This window comes from Sorex araneus, chromosome 5 (assembly GCF_027595985.1).
Source record: "Sorex araneus isolate mSorAra2 chromosome 5, mSorAra2.pri, whole genome shotgun sequence".
Lineage (NCBI taxonomy): Eukaryota > Metazoa > Chordata > Mammalia > Eulipotyphla > Soricidae > Sorex > Sorex araneus.
Window position 1 is genome coordinate 1,870,378 of NC_073306.1, and position 19,770 is coordinate 1,890,147.

Sequence of the window (19,770 nt, forward strand, 5' to 3'; positions counted from 1 at the left end):
GGCTTCCTGGGAGCGGCAGATAACAACTTTATAGGAAAGACCCTCCTTTGGGCCGCCGCGGCGCTGTATCCGTCCCGGCAGCTCGGGCGGGGCCGGGGTCCCGGCGGTAGCGGTCTGGGGACGCAGCGGGTGGGGGTGGGGGAGAGGTTGGCTCAGCAGTACCCTTGCTGGCCACCCGGTGGCGACCTTGCACCGTGGACTCAGGGCGTGGCCTCAAACTCCCAGAGGAAGCCGCGGGTGCGCCTCCAAGCTGGGGGTCCCCGCAGCCCCGCTCTTCTGAATCAGCCTCCTGAAAACGGGCGCCCCTGAAGCCCGTCGGAAAGGAAACCCGCGGGCACCTCCCGCCTTAGGTCCCCACACCTGCGCTGCAGCCTGTCTGTGCTTGGTCCTCTCCGGGGCGCTGGTGCAGTCTGCACCCAGGACAGGTCTGACCAGAAGGAACGGCAGATTCTGGGGGAAACCAGGACCCAGAGGGACAGGTGTGTGGGGCCGCTCGGGCTGTCAGTTTCCATGCAATCAGCCTGCGGATGCCGGGTGCAAATCATTAGGTTTTATTGGACTCTGTACAGAAGAAAAATGCTCAGTTGTTTAAAACATGGTCGTGGTAGTTGGGGGAGGAAGTGGCCCTTTCTCTTTATTCTGTAAAAACCAGGGCTGGGGTGGGGGGCTCGGGAGGCCTGTAAATATTGCCACTGGATAAGAAATGCAGAGTGAAAACCCAGAGTGACGGGTGGGCCGGCCTGATGGAGGTGACCCGGCTGGCGGCCGCGCTGACGGCTCATGTGTCCGAGAAGGCACGGCAGCAGGGCCAGGGCTGGACAGCAGTCCCTGGTCTTGGTCCTGTTACCCCCCAGAGAGCCACTGGACGGGCCGTGCAGGTGAGAGCAGGCTGGGCAGTGCCCGGCCGCTCCCTGTCTCGGGCTCCATGGGTGGAGCCGGCAGTGGCTGTGCCCCTTTGAGCGGGACGAGGAGGGACCAGAGCTTCAGCCCTTATGGTGACTGTCCCTCCCACTCCCGGTGACAGTGAGCTAGTCCCTGCCCAGCCCTGCAAAGAGGGGGCCAGGGAAGCCCTCCCTCCACCCTGGGGGGGGGGGTAGTACCAGGGACTGAAAACCAGAGGCGGAAACCTGAAGCCTGTTCCAGGAATTAGGCCGGGGAGGGGCCGCCCACCAGCCCTGCTGCCCGCCCTTCCCGCCTGGTCCAGGATGGCCGGGTCCTGCTCAAGGCCAGTGCAGGGGCCGGAAGCAAGGGGAGCTGCCTGTGTGTGCAGGGCTCTGCTGTATTTGTGCTTTATCTGGGATGGGGGATGGGTGCCCACGGGGCAGAGGGACACCCAGTGGGGCCTTGTGAGTGGGTGCACAGCGGGCCAGACTGGTGACCCAAAGGTCCCACTGAGGGCCTGGGACGCAGCATACTTCCCACTCAGTGGCACACGGATCGGTGACTTCCGCCCATGACCCTGAGTTAACACTGGTCATCTGCTCATGGGCGACGGGGAAACTGAGGCAGAACGCCGCACCCGTGGCTCTGGAGTGCAATAGCGTGCAGAGGGGGGTAACTGGATGTAGCCCGGTGCTCCCACTCCTCCAGGGCCAGTCTGAGACCCTGGGGAAGGTGGCCCTGCCCCTGGCACCCCTCCCACCCGGCCCCACTTGGCTGAGCCAGGGGGCCCAGAGGTGCTCCAGGGCAGCCCCTAGGACGCGGAGCCCAGCGACTCCGAGTGCAGCGTGACATACCCCGAGGACTCGGAGGGCGAGCTGAGGAAGCTGCTGGTGCTGCCGTCGGCGCCCAGGCCCGCCGCCCGCAGCGCCCCGGGCTCGGCCCACGACGCGCTCAGGCAGGTCCGCAGGGGCGCGGCGGGCGCGGGGCGGGGCGGCCCGGGGCTGCGCCGCGCGCCGCCGCCGCCAGGGGGCGCCGCGTCCTCGCCGTGGGCGGCGCGCGCGGGGAAGGGCCGGGGCGCGGCGGGCGGGCGGCGCAGCGCCCGCGGCTCGCGCTCGAAGGTGGTCAGCGCGAAGGGGGTCAGCGCCGAGGCGTCGGGCAGCCGCGAGGCCGAGGCGGAGCGCGCGCCGGGCCCGAGGCGGCGGCCCGCGCCGTCCCTGGCCGGCGCGCGCGGGGACAGCAGCAGGCTCTCGGCCGAGCGGCGGCGCGCGCGGAACGGGGGCGCGTCCCCCGCCGGGCCCCGCGGGCCCCCGCCGCGCCGCCCCGGGCCCGCGGGCAGCGCCAGCCCGGCCGGCTCCTCGGCCGAGCCCCAGCGCGGCGGGAAGGCGGGCAGCGAGACGGCGGCCCACATGTCCGTGTCGTCGTGGGAGAAGCGCCGCGTGGCCGGCACCTGCGGGCCGCCCGGAGGAGGGTGGTGAGGGGCGCGGCGGGGCGGGGCGCGGCGGCCCGCAGGCGCGTGGGGGGCTCGGAGAGGGGCCTCCCTACCTGCAGGTACTGCATCCGCTCCTCCTGCAGGGCGCGCAGCGGGAAGAGCGGGGACAGCGCCCCGTCCAGGGCCGAGAGCTCATACTTGGCCCTCGGGTCCAGGCTCACCAGGTCCCCGTAGCTGGAGCTCAGGGAGCGCCCCGACAGCAGTTCCGGAGGGACCCCACCGTCCAGGCTGGCGTCTGCGGGGGAGGCAGAGGTGTAGGGCCTCGGAGTGCGGGGGTGGGGTGGAGTGGGGTGGGGGGGCTGCAGTTTCATACCAAGATTCCCTAGGACACCAGGCGGAAAGGGCGGGGCTTGGCGGTGGGTGGGGCCTAAATTACAGCAAGGGAGTGGCTGGAGACAGGGAAAGGGGCGGGGCTTAGTGGTGGGGCGGGGCTGGAGACACATGGGGCGGGGCTTAAGTTGTAGTAAGGGCGTGGCTGGAGGTATGTAAGGGGCGGGGCTTAGTGGTGGGGCGGGCTGAAATTATAAAGGGGCGGAGTTAGTGGTGGGGCGTGGCTGGAGACAGGATGGGCGGGGCTAGTGGGGCGGAGCTGATAAAAGAGGGACGGGATTAGTGGTGGGTTGGGACTGGGGACAGATAGAGGGGCCGGGCTTGGTGGGGGGCGGGGATCTGAGTCTACCCCCTTCACTGGGACTGGGGGGCAGGACACCAGGTAACTGGAGGGCGACTAGAAGCAGGACATGAGGCTGAAGGGCTTCGGAGCGGCTAAACACTCACCTGGAGTCAACAGTGGTCGGCCGGCACATGGCCAGGGCCCCTCTAAAGTGACCCTGTCCTTGCTGGCTGAGCAGGACAGCGTCAGGTGTCTGCGGGGCCATTTATTTAAGACCCTTGAGGTTAGTCTGGTGTCTGCAGCCGCTCACCAGGGTGGGGCAAGCTGACCAGAATGGCCACAGGATGACGGGCTTGGGGCCCCTCGGAGCTCAGGAGCAGGGGGGACTTGGGGGGGGTGTGGCCATTAAGGCTGGGGTGGCCCCACGCCCTTGCACGAGCCCCTGCTCCTTGGCCCCGGCGCGCTCACCATCGTCTGAGCCCTCGTCGCTGGCCATGAGGGCGGCACACTGCTCCCAGACGGCCCTGAGGTCGGCGCGGTACCGGTCACAGGCCCAGAGCGACACGGGCAGCAGCAGCGCCTGGGTCACGGAGCACCACAGCACGCACAGCGCCATCCACGGTGCCGCGGCGTCCGCCCGCAGGCTGCGGAGAGTCACCGCCTGTGGGCACAGGCTCCCTGGCACCTGACACAGCCCCGCCCTGCTCAGCCCTGCAGGGAGGTGGCGCTGGGGTCCCGAGGGCGGTCTCCCCAGATGAGGCGTGAGATCCCTGCCGCGCCCGCGTCTGCTGAGCGCCCCAGGAGCCATGTCCACGCAGCGCCGGGAAGAACCTCTGAGAACAGCCGGTGCGACCCCCCAACAAATGAGAATTGTCACTTTCACAGCGTGCGGGGAGCACTGGGCTCTGGAGCACTCTGCACATGGCCCTTCACATATACGGCAAGAGCGCCTCTGCTGGGGGGACCTGGCAGGGCTGGGGGACCGCAGGGGGTCCAGGGAATTGAATCCGGCTCAGCCACGGGTCAGGCAGGGGTCTTACCCGCTGTCCCCTCACTCTGAAATCTCCAGCTCCTTGAAGAGGGAAGAGCTCAGAAAACCTGGTCTCCAGCCTCACGGTCTTCTGCCCCTGCCCCAGCCCCCACTAAACGCACGGGCCTTGGACTCCGAGAAGCCCAGGGCAGATTCTGCAGGTGACCACTGGGTCACTGCCCAGGTACCCTCACTCCCCTCCATCCACTGGGGCAGACTGGGCAAGGGGCATCTGTCTCAGTCCTGTGGACATGCTGTGCAGCCCTCAGCAAGACCCTGGCCTCTCTGAGCTCAGCTGCTTTATGAAGGGGGCAAAGGACCCCCTATGGGCTCCCGAAGGGCACCCCCTTCCCTCCCTCTGTCCTTGGTGGGCAGCAGGCCCGGCTCTGTGGCATCAGGCCCAGCCCCCTGAGGCTGGCGCGTGCCCTGCCGGAGCCCGCGTCCCGCCGGCCACACTCACCAGCACGGGCAGGCCCATGAAGCAGTCGTAGGCGGTGACGATGGCGGCCACCAGGCCCGTGACCTGCATCGAGGTCCTGGCAGGCTCGGAGCCATCCATGGAGGAGCGGCGCTTGCCCTGCGCGTCCTCCACCACGATGGCGGGCACGGTGAAGGCGCGGCGGGGGGCCCGGCGCCCCACCCGGCCCGCCAGCGTCTGGAACAGGGCGATGGCCGTGCACGCCACGCCCACGGCCACGCTGCCGCCCACCACCAGCAGGAAGCAGACGCTGAAGCCCAGGCCGATCTCCGCCACCAGGAAGTGGCAGCCGTGGGCGTAGAAGCGCCGGGTGGTGTCGTGCCAGCCGACGGCGGGCAGGGCCGACAGGACGAAGGACACCATCCAGATGCCCATGACCGTGTGCACGGCCTGCTTCTTGGCGTTGCTCAGCCTGGCACAGAGCGGGTGCGGGCGGTCACTCCCTGCTGGGGTCCCCAAGCCTGTCCGCCAGGGGCCCGCCCACCCGGGGGCTTCCCGCGCCCAGGGCCCCCGGGCAGGATGCCGGCACGCCTCGGAGCCCCCCCAGCGGCCCCCCGCGCCCCTCACCGGTAGCTGACGGGCCAGCGGACCATCCACATGCGGTGGTAGGAGATGGAGGTGACGGAGAAGCAGGTGGCCAGGGAGAGGGTGTAGAAGGCGGACACGAAGACCTTGCAGAGCCCCTCGTTCCACGCGTCCTCAGGCCGGCGGTGGCGCAGCTGCATGACGGCGTAGGTGGCGATGGGCCCGGCCACGTTGAGCATGTGCGCGGCGGCCAGGGCGCACAGCAGGAACTCCAGCGCCTTCCACCGCTTCTGCCGGGCGCCCACGCTCAGGATGCCCCAGGCGTTGGCCAGCAGGGACAGGCCGCCGCAGGCCAGCCAGCCCACCGCGCTACCGGGGGGCCGCCACTGCTCGCTCATGGCGTCCAGGGGCCTGCAACGCCTGTGGGGGACAGCGAGGACGCGGCTGCTGCTGGGGCTGGCGGGAGGGGGTGGGACGCGGCCTCGGGCCCTTGCCCCTGCCCAGTCTGGGCCCGCGGGGCCCATGTCCCCAGGGAGGCAGGCAGGCCAGCCGGAGGGACACTCTGGGCCCCGTGTCCTGGGAGGACAGGCGCCCTGGGGGCAGTCCTAGGCAAAGGGCTGCCCAGTCCGGGAAACAGCCCAGGTTGCTGGCCTAGACCCCGAGGAAGGGTCAGGTGCAGGGGAGTGGGGATGCCGCTGACACGTGCGTGCGTGGGGCCCATCCTTCCTGCCGCTGGGCCACGGGTGCCTGCACCCCGCTCCTCACCCCCTGCCCCGTCACCCTCACCTGCAGCCTGCACCTCTCAGTGGACAAGGGTGGCCTCTCTGACTGGCCCCGCACGGGTGGGTGAGCCATGCGGAGCCCACAGAGGCGCCAGGAAGCGTCTCTGCCTCGGTGAGCTGAGAGCCTTCGGCAACGCGGGTTGGAACCCCCAGATCTCAGGGCTGGAACCCCAGATCTCACTGCGGGAAGCCCCAGACTGTAGGATAACATAGCTTCAGGTAGTTTAGGTTTATTGGGTTACTCCCATCACAGTGCTCCCATTCCTCCGTGTTTATTTGTAGCTTCTTTCTTAGTGTTCTGTTGACTTGTAAATAATGTTTTTCTCTTCTCCTTGAGCCCTTTGCAAAGTTTATTCAGAGCAAGTCCTTTTTGTATGGGCACAGGAAGACTTAACAAATGTTATGCTTTTGTAATCTGGGAGTCATTTGACTCTACATGATATTTTCTACATGATATTTTCCTCCAGGGCATCTGTTCTCTTGACCTAAGCCTCAGCTGCCCTTACTTCCTAGCATCCCCAAAGCAGGGTCCCGACGTGGGACAAGAAGGACCCAGGGCAAGCGGTGAGTTGTGTGCTACCCTGGCATCGAGATGGGCCTGGCCAAAGTGCCTAATGCTTAACTATAAGTTAAGAGCTTGATTATGGACAAATGCTGTCATGATCCAAACAGTGATAACTAGATTTGGACCCTGCTAGGGTGAGGAATGATTAATCTGGCCTGAGTGCTGTGGTCTGAGCCTGTGGCAAGATGTTCCCAGGAGAGCTGCCTTGCAAGCCTCAATGTATCCCTTGCTATGTCCATACAAAAATAACAAGCATTCATACGTGAATAAGTTCTTGGACAAAGGAAAAGAAAAAAACCTTAAGAGTCAGGAAGGGCTTTGGAATGCCCTGCCCTCAGGAAGGGCTTTCTTACGTTGATTTTGCTACCTGGCTGGGTGTAGCCTAGAAGGCAAGGTGGGGGAGAGAAGGAGGAGGAGACAAAGAAGCCAGGGAGAGGCAGCAGTAGATCCAGAGAGAGGATGGAGCTGGGAGTGCAGGAGATGAGAAAGATGGAAGATTGAATAAATGGTAACTAATCAGCAACCAGCTTGGCCCTCATTCTTACTTCGCCTTTCTTTGACCGCCGACCGTCCTGATCTGGTCCACACACTGCGGTTCCAGAGCACTGAATGCGGGCGGTGAGACAGAGCCGCCCGGAGAGCCTGAGAGTGCACTCACCCCTTGGCGAGCTTTAGTATTTTACACCAGACGTCACAGGCTGGAACCCCCAGATCTCACGGCTGGAAGCTCTGGTCTTGGCTTTGGGTGCCCAGTAGAGCCTCGGGTCCCCCAAGGGGTTTGCAGCCCTGTGGACAGGCCCCGGCTCTCAGGGTGGGGGACCACCCTGGCCTGGCCAGCCGGCAGGCACCTCTATTCTCATTCCAGTTGCACTGGCCTGTCCAGGGCAGGCCCCCTGACCTCCGAGACTGAGGCCTATTCATCGGGGTGCTCCTGCCACGAACCCCGGGGGCCAGGGGTGCTGACAGAGTGGCCCCACCCCCACCTGACCCAGCAGCACCCCGAGATGCCAGAGCAGCTGTTCTGGTGTCCCCCAAGTCTTCCCCCACATCTGCACAGAGGCTCATGGCAAGGGGACCCCAGGCCCCTGCAGAACCCCTGCTACCCCTGACAGCCCCAAGCTGCCCCATCTGGAAGCCATGATGTCCCTGGGGGAGGCACCTGGCCAGCAGCAGGCCAGTGCCTCGGACAGAGCAGTCGGTGCTCAGCGAGGCCAGCCGCCGTCTGGAAAGGGGGACTGTGGGGTGGTCCATGAGGGTGGCCTGATGGGCCGGGGACAGAGCACTGTGGGTGGTCAGTGGACTCATCCTGACAGTGCTCACTCAGAGCATCTGGCTCCAACCTCACGGGGACCTGCCAGGTTCACATCCCTGAGTATGTGGGTCTCTATGTGTCTCCCCCTACCGGAGCCGAGTTGGGGAGGACCCCAGGGGCTCCAGGCTGCCTGCTGGGGCCTGGATGGGCAGAGGGTGGGTGATGGGTGAAGTAGGAAGGGAGTTCAGTGGGTACTGGGGAGGGGGGCCAGAGGACACGGCCCCCCAAGCTCTGCGTACAGGAGGTTCCACCCAGCACTGCACGGTCCCCTGGGGCCCGACAGAGGCAGCCCTGGAGCACAGAACCGGGGAGCACTACAGGTGTGGTTCCAAAACAAAAGGAAATCCGGGCGGCGGGGAGAGTAGGGCCAGCAGGGCGCTTGCGTTGCACACGGCTGACCCGGGATCCCACACGGTCCCCCGAGCCCCAGCAGGGTGACTCCTGACTGCAGGGCCAGGACTAAGCCCTGAGCACCCCACGTGGGGCCCGAAACAAAATAAACCCCTCTTCGCCAGGTACCGAGCAGCTATTTGTCCCTGCCCGGCCCCCAGCCGTCACCTGCCCCCCTGTTGATCATATACAGCGGTGTGGGGGGTGTGCTGTTCCTGCAGAGGGGGTGGGGTGGGCTCTGCAGGAGGGGACGTGCCTGGGGGCGGCTCAGCTCCTGCAGCCGGCCATTCCTGCCAACGGCGTCCGACTCTGATGACCAGGGCCCTGGGCGCCAGTGTTAGAGACAATCGGGCACTGCCAGGAGCAGGGTTGCGGCAGCCGGGCCCGCAACCCTTCCCGTACTCAAAAATGAGCCCCGTCTCTCGTTATCCTTTTCTGGTTTGTTGTTGTTGTTGTTGTTTCTTTCTGGGTCACAGCCGGCAATGCTCAGGGCTGACTCCTGGCTCTGCACTCAGGAATCACTCCTGGTGGTGCTCGGGAGACCATATGGGATGCTGGGAATCGAACCCGGGTCGACTGCGTGCAAGGCAAACGCCCTCCCCGCTGTGCTATCGCTCCAGCCCCTCATTATCCTTTTCTGGACTGGAGCGATCACAGCGGGTAGGGCGTTTGCCTTGCACGCGGCCGACCTGGGTTCGATTCCTCTGTCCCTCTCGGAGAGCCCGGCAAGCTACCCAGAGTATCCCGCCCCATGGCAGAGCCTGGCCAGCTCCCCGTGGGGTATTCGATTATGCCAGAAACAGTAACAACAAGTCTCACAATGGGAGCAAATCATGAACAACAGGATGACAGTGCTACAGTTTCTTTTAGTCACATCTGGGGCGCTCGGGGCTTGCTCCTGGCTCTGCACTTGGGGGTCACTCCCGACGGGCTGGGGGACCCACCCTATGAGGCCCTGGGGCCCAAACCCGGGCCAGCCCCATGCAAAGCCAGTGCCCTAGGGGCTGAAGGAGTGCGCTGGCCAACTCCGGGCCCAGCACTGTGCTGCCAGGGCAACCTGGGAGCAAGGCGGGGGCAGGGTGTGGGGTCCCAGACTCCTGAGCCTGGTGGCTCTGGGCAGAGGGAGGGGTTCTGAGGTGGGGCCGGGAGGTGGACAGCGCCTGCAGAAGGGGCGGCTGAATGGGCGCTGGGGCCCCGCCGCCCTGCAGGGCACCTCTGCACTCATTCCCCACCGAGCGGAGACCAGGCTGGACCCCGGCCAGGGCGCGCGGTGCCCACCCCCGCCCGTGCGCCGCCCCCCGCTGGGAAGTTTCTCCCCAACTCCCTCCAAAGGGCCCGCCGCGGCAGCACCGTCTCCCCCTCCCCGGGACCCAGGGACGCTCCGCCCGCCCCCTGAGCGTTCCGGGGTGCACGGTGAGGGGCCGTTAGCTTCGCACCCTCCCGGGCGAGTCCACCCCGGGCCGCGGGGGCCGGAGCGGACCCGGCGTGACGTCACGCGCCCCGGCCAATGAGGCCGCGCGGCCCCCGGGCGCTATTGCGCAACAAAGAAGCGGAACTTGAAAGGGTTCCCCGGACCCGCCCGCGCCCCGCGCCCCCCGCGCCCCCGCGCCCCCCGCGCCCCCGCGCTCCCCGCCCAGGCGGGACCGGCAGCTCCAAGCCCGCGGCCCGGCACGCCCCCCGCCCCCGCGGGGCCCCCTCCGCCCCGGGGTGCCCCGCCTGCCGTGCTGCCCACTCCCGGACGCCCGCCGCGCCGGGCAGGGCCGGTCGGGGACCCCCGAGGAGCTGCCCCGGGAGGTCACCCCGCAGGGGCCCAGTCCCCCCCGTGCTCACCCTGCGTGCGGGCGCCCGGGGCTCCGGCTCGCCGCTCCCGCCGGGGGTCGCGGGGGCGGGGGGCTGCGGGGAGGCCCGCGGGCCCGGGCATCGCGGCGGCGGCCCCCGTGGCCAGGTGCTCCCTCGGCCCCACGTCCTCCCGCGCCGCGGCCACCGCGCCTGGCTCCCGCCGTTGGCCGCCGCGCCCGGGGGCGGGGGGCGGAGCGGGGCGCACGTCCCCGCGGGCTCTCGGCGCCGCCCCGCGCCCCGCCCCGCGCTGTCCCCCCTGCCCGCTCCCCACGCCGCCTCCGAGCCTCCGGGAAGCCCTGGACCCGACCTCCCGGGACGGTCAGCGGGACCATCCTCGCGGCGGGTCTTGGGGCAGGTCTAGTGGCCGCTGGAAGCGGGGGTGGGGGTGGCGGCCTGGGGTGGGCAGCAGCGCGCGGGCCCAGGGGAGGGTTCTGACTCAGGGGGCTTGCAGCTCAGTAGGTGGGGCTCACCGCCCCAGGGCCAGTAGCAGGCCACACAGGTGGAGAGGGACAGACTGAGGAGCGTCCACCCTCCAGCGCTCCTGGTGGCCACCAGTGGGGAACAGGTGGGGGAAACATCCGGCCCCCTAGCGGGGCCTTCGGAGACCCCCGCCGCCCACGGTCCTTCCTGGGGCTTTGAACAAGTCCATGCGGGTCACTCGGGGCGGCCGGTCACAGCCCATCTGCTTCCGGGGGGTGTCTGTGAGTGACAGCCTTAGTTAGGCAGGAAGAAGGGTCCCTGGCCCGCGGGACCCACCAGAAGCAGCCCCCCAGTGCAGCCCAGCCCAGGTCTGGGCGTCACACGCTCAGTCCCAGAGAGCCCTCTGTGGACAGGCCGGTTGGCTACGAGCTTCCAGCACGGGGCAGCTGCCTCCAAGTGCGGCATTTCGAAGGCAGCAAGTCAGCCAGCCAGTCCCGGGCCGTGGAGACGTCAGAGCGCTCGCCAGTGCTGTGAGCACCCTGCTCGGAGCACCCTGGCCGGCAGCTCTGTGGCTCCTGGCCCTGCTTTCAGAGGGCTGGGGTGGGGGTGCCTCAGCCTGATGTCCGCCTTGAGTGCTGGCGCCCAGTGCCCGCTGGCTTGGGCTCCTTCCAGCCGGGACAGGCGCGCCAGGCTCGCCCTCAGCAGACGCGTGGCTGCCTCAAGAAACCGGGAGTGAGCGGGAAAGCCTGGCTCACCAGGGCAGGCACGCGCAGGGCCGTCCCCTGGGGGCCCCGCCTCTGGCACTGCCGTGGCTGGCGTGACCCCTGGGCCGGGCCTGACACCTCCCGTGGCCCTGGGGAGGTGGCAGGGCGCGTTCCTGCTCCTGGCAGGGAAAGAGGCTCCGCAGCCAGGACCCCCGCTGGGACGGACCCCCAGGCTCTTGGCAGGTGCTGGCCCATCTGGAGCCGCCGGGACAGGCGAGCCCCGCGGGAGCTGCAGCTGGCGGAGCAGCCCCACCCCCGCCTTCTGGGCGCTGCCTGAGTCCGGAACATTTCTCCGGGGCAGCACCGGAGCTGCGGGTGGACGGGGCATCTTTCTCAACCACGGCGGGGCGGGGCCTGTGGCGCGAACATCCACACGCACCTGTGCACACAGGGATGGTGTGTGGTCTGCACACACAGGACACGTGTGTAGAGATGCGTGTATGTGTATGCAGGGCCAGATCTGTACACAAGGTACACAGCAGGGATGGATGTTTATGCACTCGACCAGACACACATGTACACACCAGGGATGGGCGTGTGCACCATGACCCTATGCACACATACACACATGCATACCAGGGATGGACATGTGCATACATGTGACCATATGCAGACACGCAAGTGCATGTGTGTACACATAACCAGAGCACATTTGTGCATACCGGGGTGGCCATGTGCACACATGATCATATTCACACACATGCACACACCAGGGCCAGATAAATGCACAAATGACTACACACATCCACGTGCACACCTGTGTACACCTGAATGGAAGCACACGTGCACACACTGGGATGGACACATGCACACATGACAGACACACACATAGATGGACTGTGCACACGACATGCGCACACATAGATGGAATGTGACTATATGTATACATACATATATGAATGTATATATGTGACTATATGTATACATACACATGCACATGTGTGTACACAAGACCAGAGGCACAAACGTGTGCACACTGGACATGTGTGCACATGTGGCTGGACACACACATGTGCACACCAAGGACATGTGTAGACATGTGACTAGATATACACATGCACACACTAGGGATGGACGAGTGTGCACACATAGCCACACGTGCACACCAGGGAAAGATGTCGGTGCACTCATGACTGCACACATACATGGGCACAGGGACAGGCATGTGCAGAGAACTGGATGCACACACGGGCACAGCAGGGATGGACACATGCACACACACACATGCACAAAGCCCCTGCGGCCATCCTGGCGCAGTGGCAGTGCCTGGGCAGAGGCCAGCGTGTGGCACTCCCATGTGGGTGAGCCCTCGCTCCCCTGGGCTCCCCCGTGGCACCCCATGTGCCGGGCAGAGGCCGGCGGGCCCGCAGTAATCACCACTCAGGACGCAGGCCCAGCCGGACAGCAGCTTTATTAGCGAGGCGGGTTCTCAAGCAGACGCTGCGAGGGCCCCCAGGGCCCCGCGCCCCGGCCGTCGGGCCAACACTGGAAGGGTATAAATAAAGCTTTGGTGTAGGGGCTTCAGGAGTCGGCTAATACTGAGAGGCGGAGGCTTGATACGGCAGCTCTCAACAGGCGGGCGGGCGGGGTCTAGGCCTGGGGCTGCGCCTGGCCCAGGCGCTTGGCCTTCATCTGCAGGTACCGGCCCTTGCCCTCCTCAAACCGCTTCTTCTCGTCCTCCGTCTCGGGCTGCGGGCAGAGGCAGTCGGTCAGAGGCGGGCCCCGCGGGTCAGCCCGAGGGCACCAAGCCCAGGGCCCCAGGGTGCCCTGTGCCTCCAGAAACGCCCACGCTGGGGTCTTGAACCCGCGCTGGGCCCCCAGAGCGCCTGTCACCATGGGGTGGGCACCGGGCCCCGACCGGCCCCGCGAGTGCCTCGGGGCCCCGCCGCCTTGACGGTGCCGGGCCGTCCAGGAAGCAGGCCAGGGCCTTCACCTGTGATGACAGGAGCCCAAGCGGCTATTTTGGGCCCAGTGTTTGAGGACGAACAGGACAGTGGCGAGGACGGTCAGCTGGAGGGTGTCACGTCAGGCCACAAGCACACCGCCTGCCGCCTCCCCCGAAAGCACCCCCAAATGTCGCCAGGTGTGAGCGTCCAAAGCTCATGTCTCAGTGCTCACGTGGATGGGCACTGGGAGCGCAGACCACGGAACCAGCATAGAGCCAGGTGCCGGGGTCGGGGGGAGCAGCCCTCCCCCACCCGTCTCTGCTGACTTTGCCAGGAACGGGCGGTGATGCCCGCTGAGCTGGCACCGCCCAGGGACATGGATAGCCGAGACCCCACTGCAGAGATGCCCCCGCAGGGGTCTGGGCCGAGCTGAGACCGACAGGCGTGGCGGGGGCAGTGTGCGGGGGCCAGGAGGGGGGGACCACAAACACCCCAGATGGGGACTTCTGCCAGCTGGCCACCGGCCTGTCCCACAGGGCCTCTGGGGGCTTCGCCCAGCGCCCCCGTCCTAGGGAGACGCTTTCCTCCTCTCCCCGAGCACTCTCGATGGAGTCAGGCCTCCCTGGGCCTGGAGCATCCTGGCCACCTGCCTGGGAGCCCCGAGCCCTCCTGCCGTACCCAGACCCCCAATAGTCCAGCCCCACGTGCGGGGCCCCAGGGGATAAAGATTCCAGAACAGACCAGACACTCACGCTTGCAGGGGGCACCGTGTGCCAGGGCGATGAGAACACGGTGCGACTGGCTGCAGCGCCCACCGGAGCACCGTCCCCTGGGGCCTGAGGTGGGCCTCTGGCATGCAAAGCCCGAGCCCAGCCTTCATGGCTCCCCTGGACGGTTCTTCCTCCCTCCCTCCCTCCCTCTCTGTTAGTGGCGGGGTCACAGGTCGCGCTACACGGGGCTTCCTTCTGGCTCTGCTCAGGGGCCACTCTTGGCGGCCTCAGGGGACCACATGGGGTGCCGGGGATTGAACCGAGCTGGCGGTGTGCCGGGAAAATGCCCTGTCCACTATACTGCCTTTGGGCCCCCCTGAAATTGCTTTTTGGGTCACACCCGGCGATGCTCAGGGCCCTCCTGGCTCTGCACTCTGCACAGGGTCCCTGTGGGGTGCGGGAATCGGACCCGGGTCACCGCATACTAAGGCAAGTGCCCTCCCCGCCGTATCTTCTCTCCAGCTCCTCCCTAAATTCTGGGGGACTCAATTCTGGGGGAGCTCCCGGCCCAAAAGGGCTGCCCGCGGCCCACGGGCTGTCCTGCTGCCCAGGAGCGGGAGGGCGGGGCCCCGGGCTGCTGGCGGCAGAGGTGCCCCTCAGCCCTGTCCCGCACCCCCGTCCTCTGAGCAAAGGGGACCCCGAGGGCAGCTAGGGAGGGGACAGCTGAGGGACGGCCCCGTCTCCCCTGCTGGTACCTGGCTCAGAAACTGGGTGCAGTTCCCAAGGGGGCTCATGGCCCCCACCCCGGGCTGGGCTCAGCGTGGCCGTCAGCCCCCCGCAGTGGCTGCCCACGGCCTGGTGTCCTCTTGGCCACATCCCCTCCTTCACTCAGAAGAGGGGACAGGCCAGGGACAGCGGGGGGTCCCGGGCAGAGTAGCCTGCCCCCCCCCCCGTTTTCCCATGGGCCACGTCAGCCGCCAGGGCACCATGTCCGACTGTCCCAGCTTAGCAGCAGACTGCGGAGTCGCAGACACCAGGATGGCCAGGCCTCGGGCCGTACCCCAAGGTCCCTCACAGGATGGCCAGGCCTCAGGCCGCACCCCAAGGTCCCTCACAGGATGGCCAGGCCTCGGGCCGTACCCCAAGGTCCCCAGGGATCTTCTGCAGGTCCCCAACTCCGGTGCGGCTGGGGCGGGGGCAGTTCGCAGAGCCCCTGTGTCAGGGCAGGTAACCCTGGGCAGGGGCACTGGACACTGGGCCCCAGAAGGCAGGGGGACTCTGGCCCGTGCACAGGAGGTGGGTGGGGCTGGACGGGGCTGCCAGGCCTGAGTGGGCTCGTGTCTGGGGTCTCAGCAGCCCCTGGGCCGACCCCGGGGGCTGTCCCCAGCGCTGACAAGCAGCAGCCCCGGTCAGGTGACTAAGAGGGGCCCTCCTGCGGGCTGGGGCTGACGTGCAAGACAGATGGCGCTGGCCCCGCCCACCCCCCAGCTGCGCCCTGGCAGCCTCCTGCCTCCCGCCCGCCTCCAGCCGGCAAAGTAAACAAAGACAGGAGTTGTTGGCGGTGGCTGCTGGCGACTGCGGTGGGAAGTGACATCTCCCCCCAGCCCGGTCAGCGCTGGGTGTGTGTGTGTGTGTTCTCGGGAGCCCCAGCACCTTCACAGCCGCGTGCATGACCAGGGGAGCCCTGAGGAGGGGTCTGGAGCCCCAGCCAGCCCCAGGGACACCAGGGTCACGCCGGGGCCCCGGGCCGGCCCATGTGGACTCGGCTGCCAGGGTCTTTGTCTGGGCTCGGAGAACACCATTGGCACGAGAGAACATGTGTGTGCCAGGCCCAGGGAGTCGAGAGCTTGTCCTTACGCGACACCTGTGCTTCTGGTGCTGTGAGGAGGCTGTCCAGGGCGACACGGACTTCAGGGGGCCAGAGGCAGCCACCTGCCCACTGCCCCTGCTGCTCCTGCCCCACCTGGCCGCCAGGGGGCGCCCTCTCGCGCCGGCCCCACTGTCCACCCCTGCAGGGCCGGGAGCTGCTGGGGGAGACTCGGGGAGGGGCTGTCCCACTTTGAGAGTCCCCAGGGGCCACTGCAGTGACCGGGGAGGACGCCCGCTCCAGCAGGCTGCACTGGGACCCACACGCTCACGCACAGCCAGAGGGGCTGCCTGCCCGCAGTGGGGCGGGGTCCGGGGCCTCTTTCCCGAGTCTCGGGTGTGGGCTCAGAGGGGACCCGGCAGGTCCTCCGGGCGGATGCTCAGCGGTGCCCCGGGGCCCACGCAGACATGGGGTGCCTGGGAGGCCAGCTGGGACGGGGACAAAGTCGAGACAGCCTTGGCCAGAGGTGGCAGGAGGCCCAGTGGGGGCCGAGCCGAGCGGCCCGAGACCCTGCCGAGGCTGAGCTCCGGCCCCCGTCAGCCCCAGGGGTGCTGAGGCCTCCCTGACTAATAGGGCCCCCAGGGCCCCCCAGCCTCTCCAGGCACAGAAGGCAGGGCTGCGGTCAGGGCGGGCAGCTGGCGACCCTCGCCTGGCTTTGAGGGTCCACACGTGGCCCGTGGCCAGGACTGTGCGTGGGAGGTGTCCCTGTGGCACGGGGGGATCCAGCCCATGCCCTGCACCCCCAGCCTGGGTGGGCCGGGGTGGCACCCCAACAGCGGCATGGTGGACCCGAGGCTGGGCTACCCTGTCCCGGGAAGGCCTGTCAGTGACGCCCGCAGGAGGGACACAGGCCAGGGTGTGGCGTTTGCTGGGGGTCTGCTGGGGAAGGACCCCAGGCCAAGGTGGGGAAGTGGGCCAGGGTGAGCTCAGGGGACCTGCCGGGACGGCCCCCGACAACTCGCAAGGAGCCGGCACGGGAAGGAGCAAGGCGCTGACCCTGACCCCTCCCACCTGTCACCTGGGTTACTGCCCAGGGCCGGGCCCAGCAGTGCAGGGGACCCTGGTGTCCTGGGCGGGTCTGTGTGACCGTCTGCCCCGCTCAGCAGAGCAGCGCTGGGGCCCTCAGGCCTCTGGGTGCACCTTGATGTGACCCCGTACAGCTCGGGGCTGAGGGGCACGGGAGGGGACAGCTGCCACACCTGCCGCTTCCGGACGGCTGCTGGGGGTGGGGGGGCACAACTGTGGGACCCCCGTGTCCCGGGACCCTCGTATACCTGGACTCCTACCTGGACTCCGTGTCCCGGGACCCTCATGTACCGGGATCTCCATGTACCTGGACCCCCATGCCTGGGACCCCTGTGTACCTGGACCCCTGTGCCCCGGGACCCCCATGCCCCGGGACCCCCGTGTACCTGGATCCCAGTGCCCCGGGACCCATGTTTACCTGGACCCCGTGTCCCAGGACCCTTGTGTACCGGGATCTCCATATACCGGGACCCCCCATGTACTGGGACCTCTGTGTCCCTAGGGCCCCCCTTTTGGGGGTCACTTGGGGTCAGGCAGGTTCCGGGGCTCCCTGCGGGGCCGGGGTACTTCCTGGGCAGGAGAGGCCGCAGAGGAGCTGGCCGGGGCCGGGGGGGGTCACAGACCAGAGCTTGGGGTTTGCCGCTGGCCTGCTGGTGCCTGGGCTCGGAGCGCCCGGATTAACCCACTCACAGCTGCGGTGTAGACCTGGTGAGGGCGGGGCCCGGGACTGAGCCAGCAGGGAGGGGAGGGACTGGGCCAGGGCTGGGCCCGCAGGGGAGGCCTCGAGGGGAGGCCAAGGACGCGCAGGGCGGGGGGAGGGGGGAGGCAGGTGCCTCGCAGCCGAAGGGAATTCAGGCCTGGGTGGTCTGCAGGGGACAGGGTGGGGCTCAGGGCGCAGTGAGGGCCCAGAAGGGGGCGCAGAGGGGAAGCAGGAGGAGTCAAGGCTGGGCCCAGTGAGTGAAGGTGCGTCGGGTGTGTGAAGCCGTGCACGCATGAAGGTGTGCGCACGAGAGGTGTGTGCACGCATGAAGGCGTGCGCACGCATGAAGGTGTGCACACACGAGGTATGTGCACGCATGAAGGTGTGCGCACGTGAGGTGTGCACACGCATGAAGGTGTGCGCACGAGAGGTGTGCACACGCATGAAGGTGTGCGCACGTGAGGTGTGCACACGCATGAAGGTGTGCGCACGAGAGGTGCGTGCACGCATGAAGGTGTGCGCACGAGAGGTGCGTGCACGCATGAAGGTGTGCGCACGAGAGGTGTGCACACGCATGAAGGTGTGCGCACGTGAGGTGTGCACACGCATGAAGGTGTGCGCACGAGAGGTGCGTGCACGCATGAAGGTGTGCGCACGAGAGGTGCGTGCACGCATGAAGGTGTGCGCACGAGAGGTGTGCACACGCATGAAGGTGTGCGCACGTGAGGTGTGCACACGCATGAAGGTGTGCGCACGAGAGGTGCGTGCACGCATGAAGGTGTGCGCACGAGAGGTGCGTGCACGCATGAAGGTGTGCGCACGAGAGGTGTGCGCACGCATGAAGGTGTGCGCACGAGAGGTCTGTGCACGCATGAAGGTGTGCGCATGTGAGCTGCGTGCACGCATGAAGGTGTGCGCATGTGAGGTGCGTGCACACACAAGGGCTGTGCATGTGCATGCGTGTGTGAGACAGGATGGGAATGGGGGGTCATCCTGCAGGTCAGGGGGCTCGGGGAGGGCTAACGGGCTGAGTGAGGGGAGGCGGGGACAATGCTTCAGCCCCCTTGGGACACCCCTACACTCGCCTCCCCTGCAGACGGCCGCCCCGGGGTGGCCCCACTGTGTGGGCAGCAGCTGTGGTCAGTGTGGGGCTTGTCCTTCCTGCCCCTGGGAGAGCCTCCCCCAGCCCGCTTCCCACCCAGGGACGCCTCAGCAGGAGCCCCCGGGGCAGCGCCCACGGACTGCTTGGGGGGGAGGCGCCCAGGGCGCTTAGCCGAGTGCCCTGACTGTGCATGTGTGAGGCACAGCCCACCACACCGTCCCCGAGCCCCACCACCTAGACCAGCCTAGATCAGAGCGTCCTGCTGGGCAGAGTCGGGACCCCAGCTCTGAGCCTGGTCCCCTCGGCCACTTCGTCTCCCACAGAGACCCCCCATTCCGGCCCCTCTGCACCCTCAGGCTGCCCGCGGGACCTCTCGGCGGGAACTGGGGTCCCGCAGGGCACCCGAGGGCCACGGCTGCTCCACTAAAGGGTCAGAGCGGGACTCAGCAGGACACAGCGGGATGTGGCGGGATGCAGGGGACACAACGGGACACGGGCCAAGCCTCGGGGGGGGGTGGCCACGGGGCCGTGGGGAGGGCATGAACCTGAGCGGGCAGCCCCTCTCCCACCCGACCTGGGCCTCCTGGGGCCAGGGCCGGCCACTCACCAGGAGCTGCGGCACGGGCAGCGGCCGGCCCTCGTCGCTCAGGGACACGTAGGTGAAGAAGGCGCTGGCCGCCCGGTAGCGCTTCTGCGAGTCGTCCACCACGGGGTCAGCGTCCACCAGCACCTCGATCTCCATGGACTTGTTGCTGGTGAAGGTCATGCGGCCCGAGATGGTGATGACGCAGCCTGTGCGGGGTCACAGGGTCAGCGGGGCCCGGCCTGCCGCTGCTCTGGCGCCCACCACTCCCGGGACGAGGTGGGCAGGGTCGCACCCCACGGCCTGGGTCCCCCAACCGGTGCGATCCTGCGACGCCCCTACAGTTGGGCCTGCCTGGGGCCGACTCCTGGCACGTCCGTCCCCCCTGCCTGGGACCCCTGTCGGGGCCGTGACCTCAGCCTGAGCAGAGGGGGACGCGGCGTCTCATCCTCACGCCAGTCCCTGGGCATCCCCTGCCCCCGTGAGTGGGTCCCACACAACCAGCAGAGCCCAGAGGCCAGTACGGCTGGGCCTGCTCCCGGGGTCGGGCAGGGACAGGCCGAGGCGTGCGGGGACACGAGCCCAGGGCACCCGGCTTTCCCGTCGCCCACACACCACAGAGCAGGGGCCAAGGGGCCTTGAACGGGCTCCCGTGCCCCGAGAGGCCCCAGGGCAGGGTGGCGGGGCCTGGAGGCGGAGGACAGGACCCCGCGCCGCAGGGCAGGCGAGCGGGAAGCCCCCAGGGGCAGCGGCCCCTCACCTCTGCCTCTCCTGGGCGCGGTGACCCGCTGTGTGTCCGCCATGGTG

At 67.6% G+C, this 19,770-nt stretch overlaps 2 protein-coding genes across 2 annotated transcripts in view; both read right to left on the minus strand.

Moving 5' to 3' along the window:
• Positions 1–528: 528 nt before the first annotated feature.
• On the minus strand, positions 529–10,073 carry GPR153 (G protein-coupled receptor 153). The gene is made up of 6 exons (XM_055137573.1): positions 9,897–10,073; positions 5,060–5,437; positions 4,475–4,904; positions 3,453–3,645; positions 2,425–2,606; positions 529–2,329 (listed from the first exon to the last, which is right to left on the minus strand). The coding sequence occupies exons 2-6, from the start codon at positions 5,413–5,415 to the stop codon at positions 1,694–1,696; spliced, it is 1,797 nt and encodes a 598-aa protein (XP_054993548.1). The 5' UTR covers positions 5,416–5,437; positions 9,897–10,073; the 3' UTR covers positions 529–1,693.
• Positions 10,074–12,482: 2,409 nt separating this feature from the next.
• The window catches only part of ACOT7 (acyl-CoA thioesterase 7), a 31,626-nt gene continuing 24,338 nt past the window's right edge, over positions 12,483–19,770 (minus strand). Inside the window, 2 exon segments of the mRNA XM_055137581.1 lie at positions 12,483–12,778; positions 18,988–19,172. Of these exon segments, the coding sequence (XP_054993556.1) occupies positions 12,680–12,778; positions 18,988–19,172 (284 nt within the window). The 3' untranslated portion in view covers positions 12,483–12,679.